General features: G+C 40.7%; 1 protein-coding gene across 1 annotated transcript in view; it reads right to left on the reverse strand.

Annotated features, from left to right (window-relative positions):
* LOC310700641 (E3 ubiquitin-protein ligase SMURF2-like) overlaps window positions 1-23,695 on the reverse strand; it is a 49,140-nt gene that overhangs the window by 3,169 nt on the left and 22,276 nt on the right. The window contains exons 2-4 of the mRNA XM_083490618.1: window positions 6,598-6,636; window positions 5,470-5,578; window positions 105-283 (exon numbers count right to left, since the gene is read on the reverse strand). Of these exons, the coding sequence (XP_083346744.1) occupies window positions 142-283; window positions 5,470-5,578; window positions 6,598-6,636 (290 nt within the window). The 3' untranslated portion in view covers window positions 105-141. The remainder of the gene's footprint in view (window positions 1-104; window positions 284-5,469; window positions 5,579-6,597; window positions 6,637-23,695) is intronic.

A 23,695-nucleotide genomic window follows, 5' to 3' on the forward strand; every position in this document is an offset into this window, starting at 1 on the left:
TGGCATATACTAGAAAGTTTCGTGCATCATTCTTTGCCTAAACATGTCTGTACTTTTAAATGAGGGGAAAGCATGCTTGTTTTCATAAAAGATTGCTTTTATACAATAATAAATTCTAAAAAGCTCATTCCAAAGCAGGGTCTACTCACAACCAGTGTCTTTAAGGCGGTTTATGGCATTGGAAAGAAGTCTTACGCAGCCCAGAAAACCAGCTCCCTGTTTTTTATGAATTTTCTTGTGGTTCCATACACTGATCGTTATCGAATCTGACTTCCCAATGTATCTGAAAAAGGACAAGAATTGGAGCAACACAAATTGTTAACTGCACTCTTTGGACAGTCTATGGAATACACTTTCTTTTTTTACTTCAGTGTGTTTTTGCAGCTAAGAAGTGTAAACATGGTTTCCCCTGGCAGAAGAGGTCAGATTCACAGGAACTGCATGCTACAGATTGGCAAAAGCTCCTCAAGTAATTTATTTGTAAAACAGATTTTACACGAAGGAATTTCAAAAGAGCTTTTCAAAATGTCTTGCGTAAATCAAACACGGTCGTCCTTTGGCTAGACAATGACAGTATGTCTAAGTGCAAATGGCTGGTATATCATTGGGTGTTTAATCCTGGGGGGGATATAAAATTTAAGAATTATGGTTCTCCCTGAGAGATGTTTAGCAGTCTTCTTCCATTACACATTCCCTGTTAGTACAAACATCCAAGTATTCCACTTACTAAAAGCATATCCTCCTACATTCACCCATTTAAATTATCTACTTCCCCCACCCGCAGAGCTGTAATATATCTTTAGTTATCTAACCATAAATGAAGCTGTCAGGACTGGCAGACCAAAACCCTGTTGTACCTTCCAAGACTTACAAGGGTAATTTTTTTTCAAGTTCAGGGAACACTTCCTCCCACCTCACTGCTGCCCCCGCCCTGCTCCACACTATCTGAAGGCCTACATGCAAAAAAAGGCCCAAGATTTCTGTTGGCAGCTTGCATAACAATCAGCAAACAATCATAGGAGGGAACAGTGCTACTGAGCAGGGGGTGAAATTGAACTCTAGTTATATTTAGATTAAAAACAATGCACAGCTTTGTATTATTCAGTTATTTAATTTTATTTATTTAGTTATTTAATTTATATCCCACCATTCCTCCCCAAAGAGGGAGGCAATAAATTATTAGTTGTCAGCAACATAAACAGGGATTAATGTAGTTTTCTGACAGGTCATATTTTGATTTCATCCACCATGACTATTCCAATATATCGTATTTTTTGCTCTATAAGACTCACTTTTTCCCTCCTAAAAAGTAAGGGGAAATGTGTGTGCGTCTTATGGAGCGAATGCAGGCTGCGCAGCTATCCCAGAAGCCAGAACAGCAAGAGGGATTGCTGCTTTCACTGCGCAGCGATCCGTCTTGCTGTTCTGGCTTCTGAGATTCAGATTTTTTTTTTCTTGTTTTCCTCCTCCAAAAACTAGGTGCGTCTTGTGGTCTGGTGCGTCTTATAGAGCGAAAAATACGCTTTTGACTTCTCTTCAGAAGTCAAAAGTGCCAGATAAGCAATAAGAAAAGTGAAACTGATCTTGTTTCATATTCTGTCCACCTGCTTTAAAACCATAACAAGTTACAGGGCGCTAAATAAAAACTGTGCTCACTGTAAAGCCTTTTCCAGTGCTCTTAAAAAAAATTCATAACATGAAGGCATATGGTAAATGTGTTTAATACATAACTTTATAAATATATTTACGTTTTCAGCTATTACAATGTTCTGCGCAAGTCTTGTTTGTTCAGGATAGAGGCTGCTATGCCTATTGGATCTAGCTGGTTCAAAGAAACTGAGGAATTGCTAAAGGACACACAGTCCCTGTGTTTAGCATAGGAATCAATGCAAAGTCGTCTTGCCAAGTAAATAATGTTTTTCCAGAGGAAGAAAAACATTTCCTCTATGGTTGCATTGAGCTTTTTGGAAAAAAAGCTTTTCGTCTAGCCTACTGTTCACTTGAAGGCTGATAAAAGTATGTATCTTTATTTTGAATCAAACTGAAATGAAACGACAAAAAATGAAAAACCAGAAATTGTATCAAATAGCAGCTAAGACCAATCATTCACTTGACTCTCTCATTATTTATCCATCTAACGCTGCACATCACTCCTCGGTCTTCTAATCTTTGGCATAAATTTGGATAATGGAAGCATGTATGTGCTTCCATTAAAGCAAAGACAAAGTTATGAATGCTAGTGTCCCAGAAACTAGTTTCAAATCTAGACAATAAATCAATATATTTGCTTCACTGGATCCGATTTTCAACAAACTGGTTAACCAACTGTGTTCTACACCCAACTAAAAATCTGTGACAGAACTCTGCTTGGGAGGGGGAAACCAAATGTAGGCAGCCACTAAGTATGAAAAAACTGTGTTGGAAAAGCCCACTTTGCTTGTCAGGATAGAGAAAATATTTCTATCTACAGCAGAGAGCAAGAAACCAACAGAAACTGATTTTTAATCCTCTCTGACAAAAGCTTTTTATTGCCTTGACGTCTCCATTTACAACATCAAATTGATCTAACCAATGTCATGCTTGTTTTTTTTGAAAATTCTACAGAGGCATGCCATTCTTTAAGCACTGGAAAAGCTATAAAACATACAATAAATGGGAAATAAGAAGATTGCATTAGAGGAGTGCTTAACAAAAATGGGAAACATTTTGTTGACATTCAAGTTGATGACATAAAAGAGGACATAATTCTGGAAGAGGCCCTAGATTTTTCCACTAACTAGTCTGAACTAATTCTATCATCTTTTTATTTCAGTTCCCTCTCATCAAAACCTTAGTTAGATATTACATTAATTTCATGCCTCTTGTAATGCCAAAATATAATTTAAAAGAGTTTACAGAAATCCAAGTACATGCAACACAATTTAAACATTGTTTCACATCACAACAAATCCATTTCACACTTAGGCTGTGTACACAACACACATTTAAAGCACATTACTTTCCCTAAAGAATCCTGGGAACTGTGGTTTGTTAAGGGTGCTGTGAATTATAACTCTGGGGGCAAACTACAGTTCCCACAATTCTTTGCGGGAAGCTATGTGGTTTAAATGTGTACTGTGTACACAGCCATAGTTTCAGTATCCATAAGGGGGGAAATGTTCACTGACTGCCAAGCAAGTTATTTCCTATAACAATGAATGTGTCATAGGTCAGAGACCAGCATTCCCATGCAACAGTGTGTTGTTAGGGTAAACATTATTATACTTTCAGAATCTACTGTATGAAATGGATAGTACAGCAGATAATCACAGACTTCTGGGTTAATCGCCAATGTTTGGCAGAAAACTACATATTATTTGTACTATGTTATTTTTTTAGTCTTCTGTGAATGAAAAGAAATACTGAATATATGTTCTCCACAAAGAGTTGGGAACTTGCAAGAGTTACGTGAGCCTTCTGCAACCTGCTGCCCACCAGATTTGATTTGATTTTTATACTATAACTCCCATCAAATCTATCCAGTGCACAGCTGATGGGAGTTGTAGTCTGAAACAGCTGAAGCTCATCAGGTTACAGAAGGCCAAGCTATGTTGAAATAAATACATTTAAATGACATGGGAGGTTTTTTGTGGGGGGGCGGGGTTGCATCCTTTCTCCATCAACACCCTTAATTACTGTAAGGCTACTTAAAAGCAAAGATCATCAGCAAAGTCCTACACATGGTTGCTCAGAAGTAAGCCCATTAGATCCAACTGGACTTACTCCCAGGACTTTTGTCCTGACGTAGCAATGTATGCTGTTAACATACATTTGTCAACATACAAACATTTGAGCTGGGGACCCAAGCACTTAGTAAACCAGGGTGGTCCAACATGCAGCCCTGAGGCCCTCAGTAACATCTACCTGTCGCCCCACGTCCCAGCCCTAGGGCCTCCTTCAAAAAGCCCGGTGCATTGCTCAGCCCACTTTTAGGAAGGCAGCAAGAGGGGAGGGTGTGTGTGTCAAATTTTGACTTCATCGCCTCCCACTGGATGCCAAGGCAGTGTGTGGCCCGTGTGTTCAGTGTCAAGGTACTCTTGTGGCCCACTTGGTATGAAAAGTTGGGTCACCTTGTACTAAAGCTTCGTGACACTCTAGGGAATCACAAACCCAGGCTAATACAGAACTGCAACATTTGCCCATCTGCTGCAACTATTTAAGTATAAACAGCAGAACTTCCTGGACAACGCCATTGCCACAGCTAGCCTCATTTATGCTGTCTGCAGAGAAAATGGAGAATCATAGAAATGTAGAGTCCAAAGGGAACACAAGGGTCGTCTCGTCCAACTCCCTGCAATGCAGGAATCTTTTGCCCAGCATGGGGCTTGAATTCATGACCCTAATATTAAGAATATTATGCTCTACAGACTCAGCTACCAAGGCACATAAGGGGACAACCAGACAGACCCCTGACCCCAGTTGGGACTAATCAGAGGCTTTGGCCTAGCTGTCTAACAGGAGGCCTGAGGAGCAGACTGGAGAGAGACTTATACAGTCCACTTCTGGGAATATAGATTTGTGCCAAGCTGCAGGTGCCAACAGCTTCACTCAGAAGGCTGAGGTTGGCTGCCACACACTCATGTTGTGGATGGGGCCAACCAGAACAGTCTGCATTGCAGTGGGTCGAGGCTCTGTGTGCCCAGCGGCTCTTTCCCCTGCAGGCAGGTTGCGGAAGAAACACCTGCCAGTCCGACAGGAGGAGTTTTGCCCTATGCATGAAAAGTTCTGATATGTTGTGACCGATAAAGTTGTGGCCATGTTTAACTCACTACCGGCCTCAGTCTGTTAACTGCTCCTGGACCTCGCACCACCACAATACAGTCTAGCATTTCCCTCACCAACTTTCCTTCTGTTCAGCTCAGTTGGTAAAGCATGGGATTCTTAATCTCAAGGTTGTGGGTTCGAGGCCCACACTGGGCAAAAGGATTCCTGCATTATAGGCGGTTGGGACTGTCATGGTCCCTTCCAACTCTGCAATCCTGTTTCTATGATCTTGAGTCTTCTTGGGCTATAATGCAAGTAGATGCAGAATATTTTACGTATGTATGAAAGAAAATGCTATAACAAAAGCCTAACTAATTTAATGCCAGTAACATACTGCACAAATAAACTGAGAGACCAGAAAGAGGTGTGTGCACGTTCATGGGTATGTATGGTAGCACAGCTGTTCATCCCATGCCTGTGTTCATCAACTGTCAGAAGAATAAAGATACTCACCGTGTCCATTTAGCACTTTGATAACTACAGATGTAAAAGCACCACAAAAGAACTAGCTAGTTACTGTGCTTTTAAAGCTTTTAAAAGCTAATAAACATTTACCAACTCTCAGATAAATTATCAGGGGCTACCTAATGCTATACATTTCTAGTCTATCAATCAATGCCCAGCTCAAATTCTAGCTATATTGTGATCACTCCTATCAACACCTACAAGTCATAATGCTGATTCCACTTTGGATCAAGGGTATTCTTCACAGTATCTGTAGAATGGCACTGGCCAGATCCGTCAACCACCACTTTAGCAAATGGATCAGGAAGCCCTGTCAGAAGGGAGGAAAAATACATAATAGGGTGGGAGTATAATTAAATTAGGTCATCTTAATCATTAATGGCTGCCAAATATTGGCTTTTTATAACATATTTTGATTCTTCCAAGTTATCTCTTTTTCACTGAACAGTACTAGTATTCTTACATTATCCTAGGAATTTTAAGAAACTTAGAGGCCTTTCAGCTTGCTTCTATACTCAGTCATCTCTCTTCTTGAAGGCATCAAACCTTTCAGCATTGTTGCCAAATGTAACATTGAAAAAAAAGGAAAAAGAGAGACCCCCTGGTGCTTTTTCTACAATAAAATCCATAAGGCAGTCCATAAGCCTGGCCTTTCTGTTTACTTATTTATTACAACTCACATGCCATTCAGAGTTTGCTTGCTTGGACTCGTGGCATAGGTGCCTCAAGACGCAGTAGGCCATGATCCCAAATACTAGAAGAAAAGTTGTTCTTTACAAATGGTTTCTCTAATCAAATACTTCAAAGAATGGGAAGACTCTTTCAGTAGTTCCAAAATCAATACACCTGATTATGTAACCACAGACTAAGTAATGTATATAACAATTTACAAATTTATAAATATTACATAGTACACAAGAGACCACAGCTAGAACCAAGGCTTTTTACATGATCTCACACCACATTTACTAAAGGGAAGCCTGAATGAAAGCATTTTTCACACTAGTCTGCTGCCCCCCTGTTCAGCTTCTCTCCTAACAATTTCCACCTTTCTTTCTGAGTTCTTTTCATGTTTTGAGATAACAGCTTCTAAAAAGGCAATACTACAAAAAAAACCCAACTCTGTGCATTGTGTGTGCAATAAACATGCATAGCCCTTTGGATCATTGCCTTGAACTTTAGATTCCCGCAAAAATTGTGGCCATTCATTTAAAATCACATTAGTGCTCTCTGACTTAGCTGGCTGATTACCACATGGTAGCCAAGGCAAAGAGACATTCAAACCTTGTGTAACAGAATTCGGATACAAATAAATAAACATTTACTTACGGAAAAAATCTTTTTTCACCAAGTTTTTTGCACACAGAACTGTAAGAAAAACAAAACACATTATGAAATACGTTTGGATTTATCTACAAAGCATTTACAAAAGAACAGCAACACAATCACATGTACTGTATTGCTAAACATCAAGTTAAACCACATTTATAAACTATGACTTAAATGTGAATGCAAAGAGTTCTCACTCTACCGCTTCCCAGTTCGTACCACTGCCATGCCACCAAAAAGAAGCCAAAGTCTGGCTTGTTGGAACATCCAAACCTAGGCTTATGGTTCATTTCTGAACATTCACATTAAACCATAGGTTTTTTAAAAATAAAAAACCCTATGGTTTAATGTGACATGCAAACCAGGCCCACATCTGTATATGATTTATTAGAAATGTTCATAGGATTTTATCAGACTTTTTATCAGATTTTATCAGATTTTTAGGTGCAATCTTAAATAATAAAGAGCAGACAGTAACAGTCTGAAAACACCTGGTGTTAATCCATATTGTGGAACTACAGTGCTAAGATTGGAAATAAGCCTCTCCCTGCTTCCAGACTGAACTTTGAATCCCCTGGTATCCTATGATGTCAGGTGATTGACAGGTGGTTGGTCCCACCCACATGTAAATATGGCCTGATTTAAACAAACTGTTTTTTTAAAAAAATCTTTTAAAAATCCCCAGTTTTCATTTGAGAATAAAAACACACAGCACACCAGACGGAATACAAATAGTTCATCTACATATAATCTACTAACATGTATTGCGTATATCTTGTATATATTGTAGTTGTGGTTCAATTTTCATCAGTGGAAGCTAACAAATTAGTACTAAATGTCACTATCTGTCCAAAATGACTTATGTTTGACGACAGACTTTCTAAAGACACCCACATGCCAAGACCGCCTGAAAATAAAAGCTTCTACTTATTATTATAGTGTTCCATTTGTGTTATGGAGTTCATGCTCAAAAGATATTTTGATGGTCACTGATTCAGATGGCTTTAAAAGGGACCAGATAAACTCAGAGAGGAGAGGTTCTATCAATGCCTAAACAGAACATTTCAATTCAGAATATGGTTTATATAGCCTGACCAAATCCTAGAAGGATTTCCAACATTTCTGATTGGATATTACCATTGTCTCAAATTCTACGCATCCAAGACTCAACTGTGCCAAGTAATTTCCTCAACTGTTGTTCCCTGTATCAACTGATATTGTCACCATCCATTTTGCTGACCAAGCATGAAACCCAGGCTTTATCTTTGATTTCTCCCTTTCCTTTGCTCTCAGTATTCAATCCACTACCAAGTCCTATTGCTTCTCTGTGCATATTACCTAACTATGTTACTTCATCTCCCTCTTCTTAGCTAAAAATCTACTTCACACTCCAAATATCTGCTGTCTTGACTACTCCAACCTTCTTGTCTCTGATTTTTCCCCCCTCCACACCCAAAACCAGACTCTATTAACAAAATAACTAACTTCTCCTGATCAGATCATGTGATCGTCTTTCCCAAATCTTGAGATCAGTTCCAGATCCAGCAAAAATGTATTGTCTGTACATTCATAGTTACCTAGAGCCTTAACCAGTATTGGTCTCTCTGTCCTTATTTCCAATTATGCTCTTGCCTATAATTATTGTCCCTGCAACTTTACCACCCCCTAGACAATTCAGTGTCTCCTGCCCACTCAGATGATGCTATCTATTCTGCTGAAACTCACTGCTACACTCCTTGAATAGTTCTTTCTTCAAATCCCTTCTCAAAAGTCACCTTTCCCTTGAAGACTTCAGCTAAAATAAAATTTGAGTTAAGGACTAGGGATCAACCCCAACTCACGTCCTCATTTTCATTCCTTTCTACTAACACCACGCTTCTCTCTTGCTTTTCCCTTTATGAAATGTAAATGAAGATCCTCAGAGAGACAATTGTCTTTTTGCTTATGCTACTGGGTAGAGGGCTATGTATAATGGCAATGACAACTGGGGGAGAAGGTTGAATGATTGTGACTTGGAGAAAAGTTCACCAGTTGTTTATTTTATAGCAAACACTATTTCCTTAGTACACAGGACATACTAGTGTTGCCAGCATACTAATTGCCAGCAAGCCCGGCAATTTAACACCACAAATCTGAACTCATTTGCATAATAGAAAACCATGATCTGTGAAGATGTATATAGAACCATTCATAGTGGGATCAGGTGTTAAACAGGGATGTGTTATCGCCCCAACTCTATTATTTTCATTGCTATGATCCTACACATTGTCAAAGGGAAACTCCCCACAGGGGTAGAAATCGTATATCAAACAGATGGAAAGCTCTTTAACTTCAGTAGGCTGAAAGCAAAGAGTAAGGTGACCATAACTTCCACCACAGAGCTTCAATATGCTGATGACAACATAGTGTGCGCACACTCAGAGGATGACCTCCAAGCCATCCTAAATATCTTTGCAGAAGCAATGTTGATCACTTTTCCTACCTGGGCAGCTATCTTTCCACAAAGATGCCAAAATCCAGCACTGCCTGAGCTCTGCAAGTGCAGCTTTCTCCTGACTGAAGTTTAGAGTGCTTGAGGACTGGGACATTCACAGGGAAACCAAAATGCTTGTTTACAAAATGATTGTACTACCAACCTTACTGTATGCTTGTGAAACACAGACCACTTATAAACGCCATCTCCAACTCCTCAAAAGATTCCATCAACGGTGTCTCCCAAAAATTTTACATATCATTTGGGAAGACAGGTGAACTAATGCCAGTGTACTGAAAGAAGCAAAAATCACCAGTGTCGAAGCAATGATTCTTCAACATCAACTTTGCAGGACTGATCATGTTGTTTGGATGCCTGATTATTGTCTTCCAAAGCAACTATGCTATACTGAACTTAAAAATGGAAAGCGTAATACTGATGGTCAACAAAAGAGGTTTAAAGACTCTCTTCAAGGCAAATCTTAAACAACGACAACAACAACAACAACAACAACTGTGAAACACTTGTATTGCGTAAGTGAGCGCTCCAATTGGAGAACAGCCTTTACCAAAGGTGTAATGGACTCTGAAGACACTCAAACTCAGGATGAAAGGCAGAAACAAGCAAAGAGGAAGGCACATTTGGCAAAACCCTCACCATGATCAACTCCTGCCCACTTATGACCCCACTGTAAAAAGACATGTGGATCCAGAATTGGAATCCACAGCCACCTATGGACACACCATTAAGACTATGTTCATGGAAGACAATTTTACTTGGCTACAAGTGATCACCAAAGAAAGAAGAAGATATAGAACTAATATGTTAACACATCGGAAATGTATTTTTGTCTTCTTTCTTATTCTTTCTCAAACACATGCCCCATTTCTCCACACACTTGCATCATTCCATTAAAATGACCAGGGCTTTGACCTCAGTTATGGTTGCAGTCATTGTTTTCATAGAGTGCTTCCAGACAATATGCTTATTGTCCAATTGCTATGGTTTGTTTCTTTTAATTACACCAAAGGGAGCAAGTTGTTATGATCCATTTGTACAAAACTTGTATTTTCCCACTGCTGCATCTTTTTTCTTACCACAGAAAAATCCATTATGGAGGGAAAGAGCAACATAGCAATCTCTCTCCAGGTGCAAACAGAAAAATGTACAACTGAGGTAAGGTGAGAGAAGTGGTCCCTGGGGAGATTGGATGACGTGTTGGTGAGGCCCTTCCTTTATTTATTGCCATCAGGTTCCTTGCCATCAACCAGTTGTAGAACCATTTCGTTTCTTTTACTGAAAGTCCTTTCCCTAAAGAGCTTTGCTTTTTGGCTCCTTTGCAATGTTTTGCTTATGGATTTCAGCTCTCAAAAAGTTTAATTGATTGCTTCTTCTCTTGGTATGAGCTGTCCTCAACTCCCACAGCACTGCTTGCTTCCCTGTCCTTTCTTTTTTAGATTATAGTAAGAGTGGAATAACAATATTAACTAACGGTGTTGTGAAACTGACTAGAAAAAACAAGTGGGCAAGTTTCCTAGTTGGGTGGTGAAACTTACTAGAAAAACTCAGGACCTGAAGTTTGAATGCAATAATGTTTATTGGAAAGTAAGACTGTAATCCTCTTGCCCTCTGCCACAAACGGTTTGTAAAAACATCCAGTTCTCAGAGCTGTGCAATTGCACTGTGGTGGAATACACACACAAAATTAAGAACAGTGCATGTGCACCAATTTGAAACTCATAAAAACAAACATACACCCACAATGCTAAAATGGTGGTAACAAGCACCCACCTCGAAGTGTTGAGAGAGGGTTGTGTGTCAACAATGAAGAGTCAAGAAAGGGGAGAGAACAACACTGTCCAATGGGCTATCTCCCGCCAACTGTGTGGATGGAACATAGCGATCTGAACACACACACAAAATGTTATACCCCTTGATTTGTGGGCAATGAACAACAATTTCATTTGCATCTTACAGCGAAGAGAAATTATCTGGTAGTGTTAGGAGCCTCTCCTAGTCATTTAGATGGAACGGTATTTTTAGAGCATCTCGCCCACACTCAAATAAATATTTTCATTCTTGCTAGTCTGAACAGATATTGCTTATTCATTCCAAATATGCATATTCATTCCAAACATTTACTACAATCCTGACAAGTATACATTGCAATTTCACACATAATTCATAATTGGGGTGTTGGGAGGGACACGTGGCTTTCATTACCTGGGCCTCTCAGGAAAAGCCAAAGACATAGCACAGGTTAACAACATTTGGCAACCATTGACACTTTACTTTTTCAGAACCACATTGCATTACACTTTCTCTATAGGGCACAGGGGGTAATAGGGGCATAAACAAGAACATCCTGTGAGCAGAACTCCATGCAGGGAGTCTCTGAATCCAATCCCTATATTTTAATATAACTTTCTTTGGAGATTGGTTCATGTTATAAAGTGACAACATGTAAGGAGTACAAGGTCTAAACCTCTACTGCAAGCCGGGTCTATACAATCCTAACCTTAAGTACCGGTATGTCACAAGGAGGGTAGGTGTTCCACAGAAAGATACCAGCAGAACTGCAGATGACGTAATCCAACAAGTGCATACACTACACACTGAAGGCAATCACATTCTCCTTAATTTGACCCAAGGAAAATTCCTTTGGGATCCTAAATATGGCATTCTGTTTCTGGCTCATGCTCAAGGACTAAACCAAAACTCCACCCAACTTAACTTTTAAAGAACACATGTCCACATTACCCAACATCCTGTCTCCAGCTATGGCAATTTACAGTGTCTCCAGATTAATGCGAAGGTACCCAATATTTTTTAAGGTCCTTAGAATTTTTTTTTTAAATCAATTGGGAATTTCCAAACCAGGAATCCTACAATCAAACTTCCCAAAAGGAAATTCATAAACGACAGAGCTGTTAAACATTTGAATTGTACATTCCAAACAATTTTAATGTAGGTGCCTTTTTGAGATACTGGAGGAAGCAAGAGAACTCATTATTAATTGCCAGAAACCAACATTACTATTATCTTTTGTTCCCAGTTGTAGAAGGGCACCAGAACAAAAAATGAGTAAGTAAGCATTTTTACTATCATCAAGTAAAGCTTTATGGGGGCGGCACAGAAGCTCTCTCTATGCAACATTTGTTATAAGTGTATTTTTGCATGTTCCTTTCTTGCAAAACACCACAAAATCAGGGGGCAGGTAGTAGACACAAAAAAGTCAATAGAGGAGGAACCATTTTTGAAACTGCTGTTCTTACTGACTATAAACAACATGCTGAACAATCAATCTGAACAAATATTATATCGCTGGAGGCAGAAAGTACAATGCCATGAAAGAAGGGAAAAGGGGGGAGGGGTTGCAATTTTAAGGAACCCATGTACCTGGATTTAAATAGTTGCGTTCCCACCGAGTATTTGGAATTTGTTAGGTACACTGTAGAGTCTACCCTACACTCTAATGTTTAATTCAATCCTTGCAAATAATTGTTCAGGAGACAGTCACCCTACTTGCCCAATCCGCATGCCACAAGCAAATGCATGCACTCATCTGCTTTCCGAGGTGACACACGATGCTTTCCCCGTTAGAACAACACAAGGACCAGACTCACCCCTAACACTACAACACAGTTAAATATAACAAGAGTTTATAAACAAAAAAAACCATAGCTTACAGGTGTGGTTTGTTCAAAGTTAAAAACAAACAAACACAGTTAAGCCTCAAGGCCAAGCTCAGATGATGACTGCCTACATGAATTTACTGTTTTCCATCCAGGGTAACTGCAACTTGCCTCAGGCAAACAGCTTACTTGACATTTAATATTTTTCAAAACTAAAAGTCTACAGAAGCAGAAATAATCAAAGCAAAAATATTTTGGTGAACATTTAATTGAATGAGAAGCACTTTTCTGGGGATAGTTTGAGTGACAGCTTCTTTTCATTAAAAATGGAATGCAACTAACATTATTAAAATTATACTTTTTCTTGTAGATTTTCTTATGCAGCGCTTACTAAAGTTTCCATGCTAAAACACTGCATAAAAAACCCCTGAAATGAAATCAATAATATGTCTGGAGAAATATATCCAATTTCTAGGAATAAACTGAGAAAATGTTTACATATGCAGGCACCAGCATCATGGTTTTAGAAACCTGGGCAACCGAGCACTTGGAATTTTTAAAGGCCCATATACCGTAAATAACTTAGAAGACCTTAAATTAAAATGTCTTTAGTGTCAACACTCCATACAATTAACATGCTTAACATCAATTAACACAGAACAAATGTTTATAATCCTGTTTTCATTTTTATAATTTTACACCATTTTAAAACCAAAAAAATCAAAGTCTTAGCCACTGTTACATTATTGTTATTACTAATGTCTGAAAGTAACAAATTTCATGCTGGCACACAGCAACATTACAGCAGAAAAAAATAACTTGGTTCAAAGATAAATTTGTTTTCTAATCCTCTAGTTTTCTGATGTCATCACTGCAGGAAAACAACTGAATCTTTGTGAAGTCGATCATTAGCTCCACCAAAATAAAACAAAAGATTCAATAATACAACATTATTCTTGCTTCTCAAAGGATGCATTTTAAAATTGGTAAGAAAGAGGACAAGACAAAAAAGGGTAAGTTCTGCACCACAAGCTTGAGGGGGGTGGGTGGGAAATCCCTAGGCTATCCAAAATAATCTTTCACTGAAAGTCATTACCATGGCTTTTGCTGATTGGTTCCCAGCTGTTTTGCATGCATTATGCAAGGAATATAATAATTAAAAATAGGTCCCAGCTGTAGAAACACAATGCTACACTGCTGTTAATGTGCACTGCGCTGATAATGAATAGACTATGCTTTAATCTGAATAAATCTCCCAACTGCTCTGCTGCCTCTTGCCAAAAATTTCCTTTCCTCCTCCAGACTGTGGTTGCATTCCAATTACACTGCTGATTGGAATGAAGCTACTTGGGCAGGGGGTGGGGGTGCGCTGGAAAGAAAAGAGAGAAAAAAATAGGAAACTCTCTATTTCAAAATATGCTTCTGAAACCTAAGAGCAACACTGGCAATTTAAACACGTTGATAATACATGTTTAAATGTTTGCGACATTTTACCAGGCTTTATAGAAGAGGTTTCTTAGAAGAAGAAAAACTTCAGAAGAGAGCATAGAGAATACCCTAGGCTTTTTTTTAGTACTTCTAACCAAATTCCTATGTTTTTGCTGAACTGCTGGCAAGCTACACAGCCACTTACATTTTTTCTGTGATTTGCCTTCCAGAGCACATCACAATTCCAGAGATGATATGAACCAAGCTTTCTAAAGGGAATTGTAGCTAGCTGGAAACACTTGACAATAAAACTTTAGCCATTAATATTCTCCTTTCTAGAAAACATGTGGCAAAAGTGAATTAAATTTGTTGAGAAATGTTCCGTCTACCAACTGCAGCAGCTCCCCACCCTTCACATAATGGCTTGAATCCAATGAAATGACAGCTCAAGGGAGGGTTCTCCACTTTATACCAAGTCTCCTTTCCTGCTACATCCACTATGTAACATCACAGAGTCTCTAGAGCAGTGATGGCGAACCTTTTAGAGACTGAGTGCTCAAACTGCAACCCAAAACCCACTTATTTATTGCAAAGTGCCAACACAGCAATTTAACCTGAATACAGTAGAACCTCTACTTACGACCGCCTCTACTTGGGCCCGATTCAAGTTGTGACCGTGGCAAACCCAGAAGTAAATACAGTGGTACCTCAGGTTAAGAACTTAATTTGTTCCAGAGGTCTGTTCTTAACCTGAAACGGTTCTTAACCTGAGGCACGCTTTCGCTAATGGGGCCTCTTGCTGCTGCTGCGCCGCTGGCACACAATTTCCGTTCTTATCCTGGGGCAAAGTTCTTAACCTAGAACAATCACTTCCTGGATAGTGGAGTTTGTAACCCAAAGCAACCGTAACCCGGAGCATCTGTAACCTGAGGTACCACTGTACCGGGTTTGCTGCGATTCGTGCACACACAGAAGCGCGCTGCCACCAAATGCGCCAGCGCATGACAGTGCTTCTACCAGCAACCCGTATCGACTTACAGACGGACCTCCAGAACTGATTACATCCGTAAGTAGAGGTTCCACTGTACTAAGGTTTTAGTTTAGAAGGGAAGGTTGGTGCATCCATGTGGAGAGAGAGTGGAGCAATACAGTGGTACCTCGGTTTTTGAACAGCATAGTTCTCGAACTATTTGGAATCCAAACACTTTACACCCGGAAATGAGTGTTCCGGTTTCCCAACTTTTTACGGAAGTGGAACATGCTCTGTTCTGAGTATAACTTCCGTTTTCAGAGTGAGGGAAGGCGGGCCGGGCGACAAGTGAGCAGGCACCTGCCGCCCTCCAGCGTTGGGTCCCTCTGCCACCGCAGCCACAAAAGCAACCACCCCCTCCTCCAGCTCCAGAGGCCCTGGCACTGAGTGAGCAAAGGTTGGGCTGGGGCAGCAAGCGAGCAGACAATGGATGTCGCCGCCGCCCCCCTAGCCTGCTCATGCTTGCAGGCAAGTAGGAGTGGGATGAGGCTGCTCTGAAAGGCAGCGTTGCTGATTGCACAGGAACAGGAGCTGGATCAGGGCTGCTCAGTTGGGGTGCTGGAGGCTCTGTCACACTTTCCATTGAGGGGTTCATGGCTGCACTTCCCTCAAGAGAGAAGTTTAAAGGAGCCCCCACTCCGCATCAGATCCCCTGCAACCCCGTGAAGGCAGCCAGGCTGAATAGTTGCTGAGGTTGGGGAAGGTGGAGGCAGCCCAGAAGCTGCATCTGAGAGCCCCTGCACCACCTGAAAGCAGCCAGGCACTCCTCAGCTGAGCTGCCCGCTCCAGCTCCTACTTCTGTGCAAGCAGGAGTAGAGGCAGGGATCTCTCAGAAGTGGAGGCTTAGTACTTCCCAGCTGAGAGATCCCCACCCTGCTCTTGCTTGCACGCAAGTAGGAGTGGGATCAGGCAGCTGAGCTGGGGAGCGCAAAGCCTCCACTCCACTTCTGACTCCACTCCCACTGGCCCCGGGTGGAGGGTGTGTAAAGCATGGGTAGGTAAATTAAATCCCAGGGGCCGGATCCGGCCCAATCGCCTTCTAAATCCGGCCCGTGGATGGTCCTGGAATCAGCGTGTTTTTACATGAGTAGAATGTGTGCTTTTATTTAAAATGCATCTCTGGGTTATTTGTGGGGCCTGCCTAGTGTTTTTACATGAGTAGAATGTGTGCTTTTATTTAAAATGCATCTCTGGGTTATTTGTGGGGCATAGGAATTTGTTCTTTTTTCTTTTCAAAATATAGTCCAGCCCCTCACAAGGTCTGAGGGACAGTGGACCGGCCCCCTGCTGAAAAAGTTTGCTGACCCCTGGTGTAAAGCTTCACCCTCACAGCAGGAGGCGGAGGAAGACGGGTGATCGGAACTTTCAGCAGCCCACCAATGTGGCAGCGCGCTTCTGAGCACGTGCACAGCGCTGCGCCCTCCCCACTCTCAGTGGCGGCTCCCCAAGGGAAAATGCGCACCCTGAAGGTTGTGGCTCCATTTTGCACCCCCCCACCCCCAACACCCCACCTGAGGCGCTTCTACTCGGACACAAGTTGAGCTGAGGACTCAACGAGCTGCCATCGCCTTCTGAAGGCTCTGTGCTGGGGCGACGGCGCACGTGCCCACAGAGAGTGCCCCCTCTGGCACACGGCGTGCCATAGGTTTGCCCCCACTGCTCTAGAGGGTCTCTCTACCCCCTAGGAGACCTTTTCCATGGGTGCTGGAGCTGCTTCCAGAAGGGGCAGGTGAAAAAGCGCTATTAAGTTTACTAGATTCAAATCACTTTTCAATTACTTGGGGACTTTTTTTGTATCAGATTCATTTCTGCCAGTTTATAATATTCCTCCCACGATTGCTCTAATTTAAATACGGGATATTCCTAAAAATGTAAGAAGTATAATTTTGAAAATACCTCCTACTGTGTCAGAGTAAACATCCTCTAACCTATCTTCTAACTCATGATATAGAAACACAGCAAATCCACTATCAGTGAAACTCCCAAGCACCAAGGCATTACATGCCACAAGGCAAACCACTGTTCAAAGTCAGGGGAGTTGGAAAAACAGCTTGTGTAGTATAGTGTTGTTCTTTGGAGAACCAAGTCAAAAGATACACTTTCATGCATATCTCCATCTCCTTGGATTGCCAATGGGTATTTAACCAGTCCGGAGTACAAGATCTTGCATCCTGCAATACAGCCTAGTCATCTCATCTCTAAAAGAGCTAATTTTATGTGGAACTACAAAGCATATGCACCCAACTACCATATTTGTAATTGTGTGTTAAAAGCATGTTATTCTTAACTAATCATACTGCCATAGCTGCCAACTTTTCCCTTTTTTAAAGGGAAATTCCCTTATTCTGTATAGGATTCCTCACAAGAAAAGGGAAAAGTTCATAGAATCATAGAATCATAGAGTTGGAAGAGACCACAAGGGCCATCGAGTCCAACCCCCTGCCAAGCAGGAAAAAAAGTTGACAGTATGGATACTACAACAATGCGCTAAACATTAAACTTCCTTATAGGAACTATAGTAAAGTTTGTAGGCTACCAGCTAGTCTTAGTTAGCACTGATGCTTAGGTGAAAGAGTTAAGCATCTGCTTAAATCTTTCCTCTGGCTGGATTATGCTCCAAACATAAATCTGAGTGGGATTTCAGGAGCTGTTGGCACAGTAGGGCACTGCCATGAAGCCAGCCTGCTGAGACAAGTGTTGCTATCTATGTATCTGGATGAAATGGTGGGACATAGGCAAGGTCAGGGGCAGCAATTTCTAGGAATATTTGAAATTACCAAACAAAGACTAGTTTTAAATAATAAATAATCTAATTAGATTTCTATTTGTACTTTAAGTTCCTACACAAGTGTGCATAGGTAAAGGTAAAGGGACCCCTGACCATTAGGTCCGGTCGTGACCGACTCTGGGGTTGCGGCGCTAATCTCATACGAAATAAAATGTGACTTGCAGTTACACAGAACTGCCTAACTACAAGAGCATATTGTAACTTTTTAAAAAATCCAGGCCTAAATAAATCAGAATTGTTTTCTGAACATTATAGCATTCCAGCACCTAAATCAAATGATATTACTAAGGTACTGCAAAGTGTAACAGTGACCACTTGATAATGGAGTGTTTTTAAGTATATTATTAAGCTTATAATTTTTTAAAAAATAAATATTTTAAACTTTGCATAGGACACCAAAAAGGGGAGGAAGACGGAAGAGCTTTCAAGCAAATTCCAGTTAAATTACAGTATTTTTATAGACGCATATGAACAATGCCAGTCTTCTAATTCAGTGATAAAATTCTGGGGTAAATTTCCTCTTAAAAGTAAATCTGAATTTCCTTAAGAAATATCAGACTCCAACAATCTGCACTTAGGATTCCTGAGTAACTTGTGGACACAGTCTGCCTACATTTGCCATGTTTAGACTCCTGTTTTAAACATCATGTCTACTTCACAGTATTGTTTTGAAGTAAACAAAAGGCTTCCTTTTCCACTCCTCCTCCCATTTTCTACTTTCTAAGCCAAAATTAAAAGAAAAAAGAAAACATGCACACTGAATTCCCAGAGACATAATACATTCATATTTCTTCAATGCAATCAATGATGAATTCATGTCATTTTTGCACTAGTTCTGCTCGCTAATTTAATACAGTTGTCAAAAAGAACACTGGAAATTAAACTTGAAAGCACCTTCTATAAAAACTTGAGAAATAAAGTCTTTGTCTCTAAAAGTTCTTTCAGATGCCTGCTTCCCCACCAATGGCAACTCTGTAAAGTGTTTAAACCCTGAAACCAAAGAGACCTCATATGAACAGGATTTCACAAGTATTTGATGCCATTGTTGTTGGTTTCGCACTCTAGAGTTCACTCCCCCTGTGCACAATTTGCTAGCACTTTTGACTAGCATGGGGAAAAGGCACAAGCGACATCCCAGGTAAGGTCAACCCCTATTTAGCATTTAAAAAATCTAGGATATTCAGCAAACAGAGGAAATTTCCACTGCTTGTTGCTGTTTAGTGTATATGAATACATCATGCCTGCTGAAAGATTCAAAATCCCAGTATATCAAAGCAATCTTTCTGAATATTTGCCTATCAAGCAACATGAGCAGGCACTACATGAGGTCTAGGGGTCCTCAAAGTACGGTCCGCAGGCCAGATCTAACCCGCCAGGGTCTTGAACCCAGCCTGCCCGGCCATTGCAGAACCCGCTGCTGTTTAACATGGAAAGAGCCAATCCGAGCACCACAATGCGTTTGACGGGCTTTGGTGCCAACCAATAGGGCGCCACCTGGCAGGGTCGCTCTTGGACTCCTCCTCATGCCCACTGCCAGTGGTTGTGTGCTGTGTTTAGGTGGGTGAGCGATTTCAGAATCCCCCCCCCCCAACAATCAAGCAGCTAATGGCCACTTACAATCTTGGGCTCGCGCTTCGTTTCAGCGGATGACCGATTTTCGGCATTGGCCGCTTGATTGTTGGGGGGGGGGGGTTTGCCGAAAATCGCTCAGCCGCCAGAAAGCAGCCACAACCACTCACATGGGGAGGCAAACTTCCTCCTCTGCAGGAAGGCTCCAGGGAGAGACAGGCATCTCGAGGATTCAGTGCCAGCTAAAGATGGGACATGCTTCCAGCCAGCTGTAGCAAAGCCTCCCTACGTTTTTGCCATAAGGCTGTGGAATGGGAAGGCCACAAACCTTCAAAAGCAGGTGAGTTAAATATTTGTTCATATTTTTTTCCAAACTATAGTCTGGCCCCCAACAGTGTCTGAGGGACAGTGAACTGGCCTGCTTTTCAAAAAGTTTGAGGACCCCCGTCTAGAAATTACTAATTGCTACTTCTAGGTGCTGGAAGAGACTCTTGAGAGTCCCATGCACTGCAAGAAGATCAAACGTATCCATTCTTAAGGAAATCAGCCCTGAGTGCTCACTGGAAGGACAGATCCTGAAGCTGAGGCTCCAATACTTTGGCCACCTCATCAGAAGAGAAGACTCCCTGGAAAAGACCCTGATGCTGGGAAAGATGGAGGGCACAAGGAGAAGAGGACGACAGAGGACGAGATGGTTGGACAGTGTTCTCGAAGCTACAAACATGAGTCTGACCGAAGTGCGGGAGGCAGTGGAAGACAGGAGTGCTCTGGTCCATGGGGTCACGAAGAGTCAGACACGACTAAACGACTAAACAACAACTTCTAGGTTCTTGGAAAACTGCAGTGTGAGATACATAGTATCTGTCAAACTACCCATGTGTTTGAACAAGCGATGAGTTGTGTTGCTCATGTTAGCTCCCGTTTAACCTTACGCGCACTGTTTAAATTGGATTATGTTTATTTTATTTAATCAGAAGACACTTACTAAAACCATCACAACTATAAGCTAAGGCAACAAAATGCATCTTTCAGAATGAACACTGAACTCCGATTGCCTAAGCAAATGAAATTGCTTACCTTTTGTGTAGATAATATTCAATCTCCATTGGTAAACTTTATTTAAATAGTCTCAGCCTTTCAGTTCCTTAAAGGAACCAAACAACTAGCTAACTAGGTAAGGTAAGGTAAAGGACCCCTGAACGGTTAAGTCCAGTCAAAGTGACTATGGGGTTCTGGTGCTCATCTCACTTTCAGGCCAAGGGAGCTGGCATTTGTCCGCAGACAGCTTTCTGGGTCATGTGGCCAGCAGGACTAAACTGCTTGTGGCACAACGGAACACTGTAACAGAAGCCAGAGCGCATGGAAATGCCGTTTACCTTCCCGCCGCAGCAGTACCTATTTATCTACTTGCAATGGCATGCTTTCAAACTGCTAGGTTGGCAGGAGCTGGGACAGAACAATGGGAGCTCACCCTGTCGCGGGAATTTGAACTCGCTAACTACTATACTTGGAGGCAACAGCCTTTTGGGAGCAAAATAGCAGTCAGCAATATTGCTTTTGAAACTGATAGATTGGCCTCTCCATTACACATTTCTTCTTTCTTCTAGAGAAACAACATTGAAAGTGCCATGATACTTATTTTGAAACTTACTGTTTGATTCCTCAGTTTTCAGTAGAGAAAGTGTGGCAAATATAAAAAATATATACAAAAAAAGACAACTACTGAGTGAGGAGAGACATTAGGGGGTGCCCAGAAAGGACAGGGTCATCTCAGTGGCAGCACCCTGTTTATGGAACTTTCTCTCCAAATCAGGTTCCTTCTGAACAATTAGTTCACTATCAGAAATATATGGTTGCATATGCCCAAGTGCTTCGGAGTAGTTGACTGAACTCAATTTTTTACTTCTTTTCTTGCTCCACTATGCTTTGTAATTTTTTTAAAGCAGTTTTAACATTTTTGAAATTTTAAGTATTGATGGAACTATTATTTATAGGCCACTCAGGGGGCATTATGGTAACAAGGCAGGATACTTAAACAAATTCACTTTTAAAATTAAGTTGAGAGCAATTTTACACCTTCTGGACAATAGGGCATCGCAGCTGGTATTTACCATCCTTTGCAGAAGTGGGCACCCATAGCTGTCAGTGCTATTACTTAAATTCTGAATATAATACAGTGGTTCTCATATTACACTGAACAATGAGGTTGCTTGTAGTCATTCAAAGGATGTTTTAAGATCTAAAAGACAGCATCTTTGGGATAATGGTAAGGAAAGTGTACGAAACAGACAACGTTCTGTCCCCTTAATGGAAATCTCTAGGGGAGACAGCTAAATGTAGAAATAAATAAATCTAGACTCCATTAATAATAATAATTTAATAATAATTTATTATTTATACCCCGCCCATCTGGCTGGGTTTCCCCAGCCACTCTGGGCGGCTTCCAACTGAATATTAAAAACAGTACAGCATCAAACATTAAAAACTTCCCTAAAGAGGGCTGCCTTCAGATGACTTAATAATAATAATTTATTATTTGTACAGTACAATAATTTATTATTTGTACATTATACAGTCGTACCTCTACTTATGTATCCCTCCAGATATGTAAACTTTGGGTTGTGAACGTGGCAAACCTGGAAGTGTACACTTCCAGGTTTCACACCGTGTGTGCATGCAGAAACGCTCTATCACGTCGCGCATGTGAGCAGAAGCAATGCTTCTGGATACAGACTTTTCAGGTCGTGGACAGACCACTGGAACGAATTAAGTTTGTATCCGGAGGGTCCACTGTATTCTTTTAAGAAAGAATTTCAGTGCTGCCTTGTATTGGGATGACCCATTCACACAAGAGTTTTAGGAATTTTATCTTTTTGCATCTCCCTCAGAAATCAGGACTGAATTGTACTGTTTTGCATTTTTGTTTCTCAAAACTTATTTACAATATTACATAGCTACCTCCCAGGATTAGCATGGAAGTGAGAGATCAAATACTATTCATATTTTATATGACCCAAGAGATACCTTCAACTCTCAGGGTAATATCCAACTAAGTCATACTCAAAATTGGCCTATTGAAATTTATGGACTTGTTACTTAGTGGGTCTACTCCAAGGGCGACTAACATCGAATGTCACTCTAAGACTTGCTCATGGGTTACATTTTAAAACCAGGAGAGAGATTACACCCTCTTTTTTTTTTAAGCACACTCTAATATACAGTTTAAAAAGAAAGCTTTTTGACAATAAGATTTGGATGGGTTATGCTGGATCCTGAATAGAAAGACACAAGAAATCCTAGCAATCTAGTTGTTACTGGATACAACTAATGACATTTTACTGAAATATTTATAATAGTGGTACAGAAGCTTAAGCGACTACCTGCAGTAGTTCTAGAAACTATGCTCTCTCTTTGCAATACATAGCATGGATTCACAGAGCTTGTGTGAAAAGGTAAATGGCTTAAATATTAACCAGTGTATATTTACATTTACAGATAAACTCTTCAGGAATAGGAAAGTTTCCTCCCATTTCCCTGCCAAGATCAAGGTTCTCTTTTCTTTAAGAAAAAACAAAGTTTATAATTTTGCAGATTCCCTTCCTCTTCCTCCTTCAATTCCACAAAAGACAAAAATCCACTACCTTCAGTGTTCCATTTTCATGTTTGTGATCTTAGTAACTACTCTAAGGGAGGAAAAAAGAATGTGGAAGCCACATGACTGCTACTGAAAGCAGCAGACCCCTATTTTCTCCTCCTTTCTCTCTTCTAGAAGCGCAGCAAAGACACAGTAAGACATTATTGTGCCTTCCCACTTATTTGTTTGCCTCTTCCTGAAGCAAAGAACCTCAGAGTACAAGGATATATTATATATTTTGCTTTACTATACATTACTGGAGAAAACCTTTTGACAGAACTTTTAAATTATAGGAGTATAGCAACTAAAGCAACATGATAAATGCACATCACCTAGACACCCTGATGTATGTAGATATGAGATTATTTCTAATAATGTGAGAGGTCTGAGATTAGCTAAGGATGTTGTCATTTTCCTCACTGAGTGTGTCTATAACACGTGTCTGATATTTTCTGTGTTCAACATAACTGTAGATGCCTTCCCACAAAAATCAACCTGCCATATGGATTTGTAACTACATAATCAGACACTTAGAAAGAAC

Source organism: Podarcis liolepis (assembly GCF_965112155.1).
Source record: "Podarcis liolepis genome assembly, chromosome: 2".
NCBI classification, from domain to species: Eukaryota; Metazoa; Chordata; class Lepidosauria; order Squamata; family Lacertidae; genus Podarcis; species Podarcis liolepis.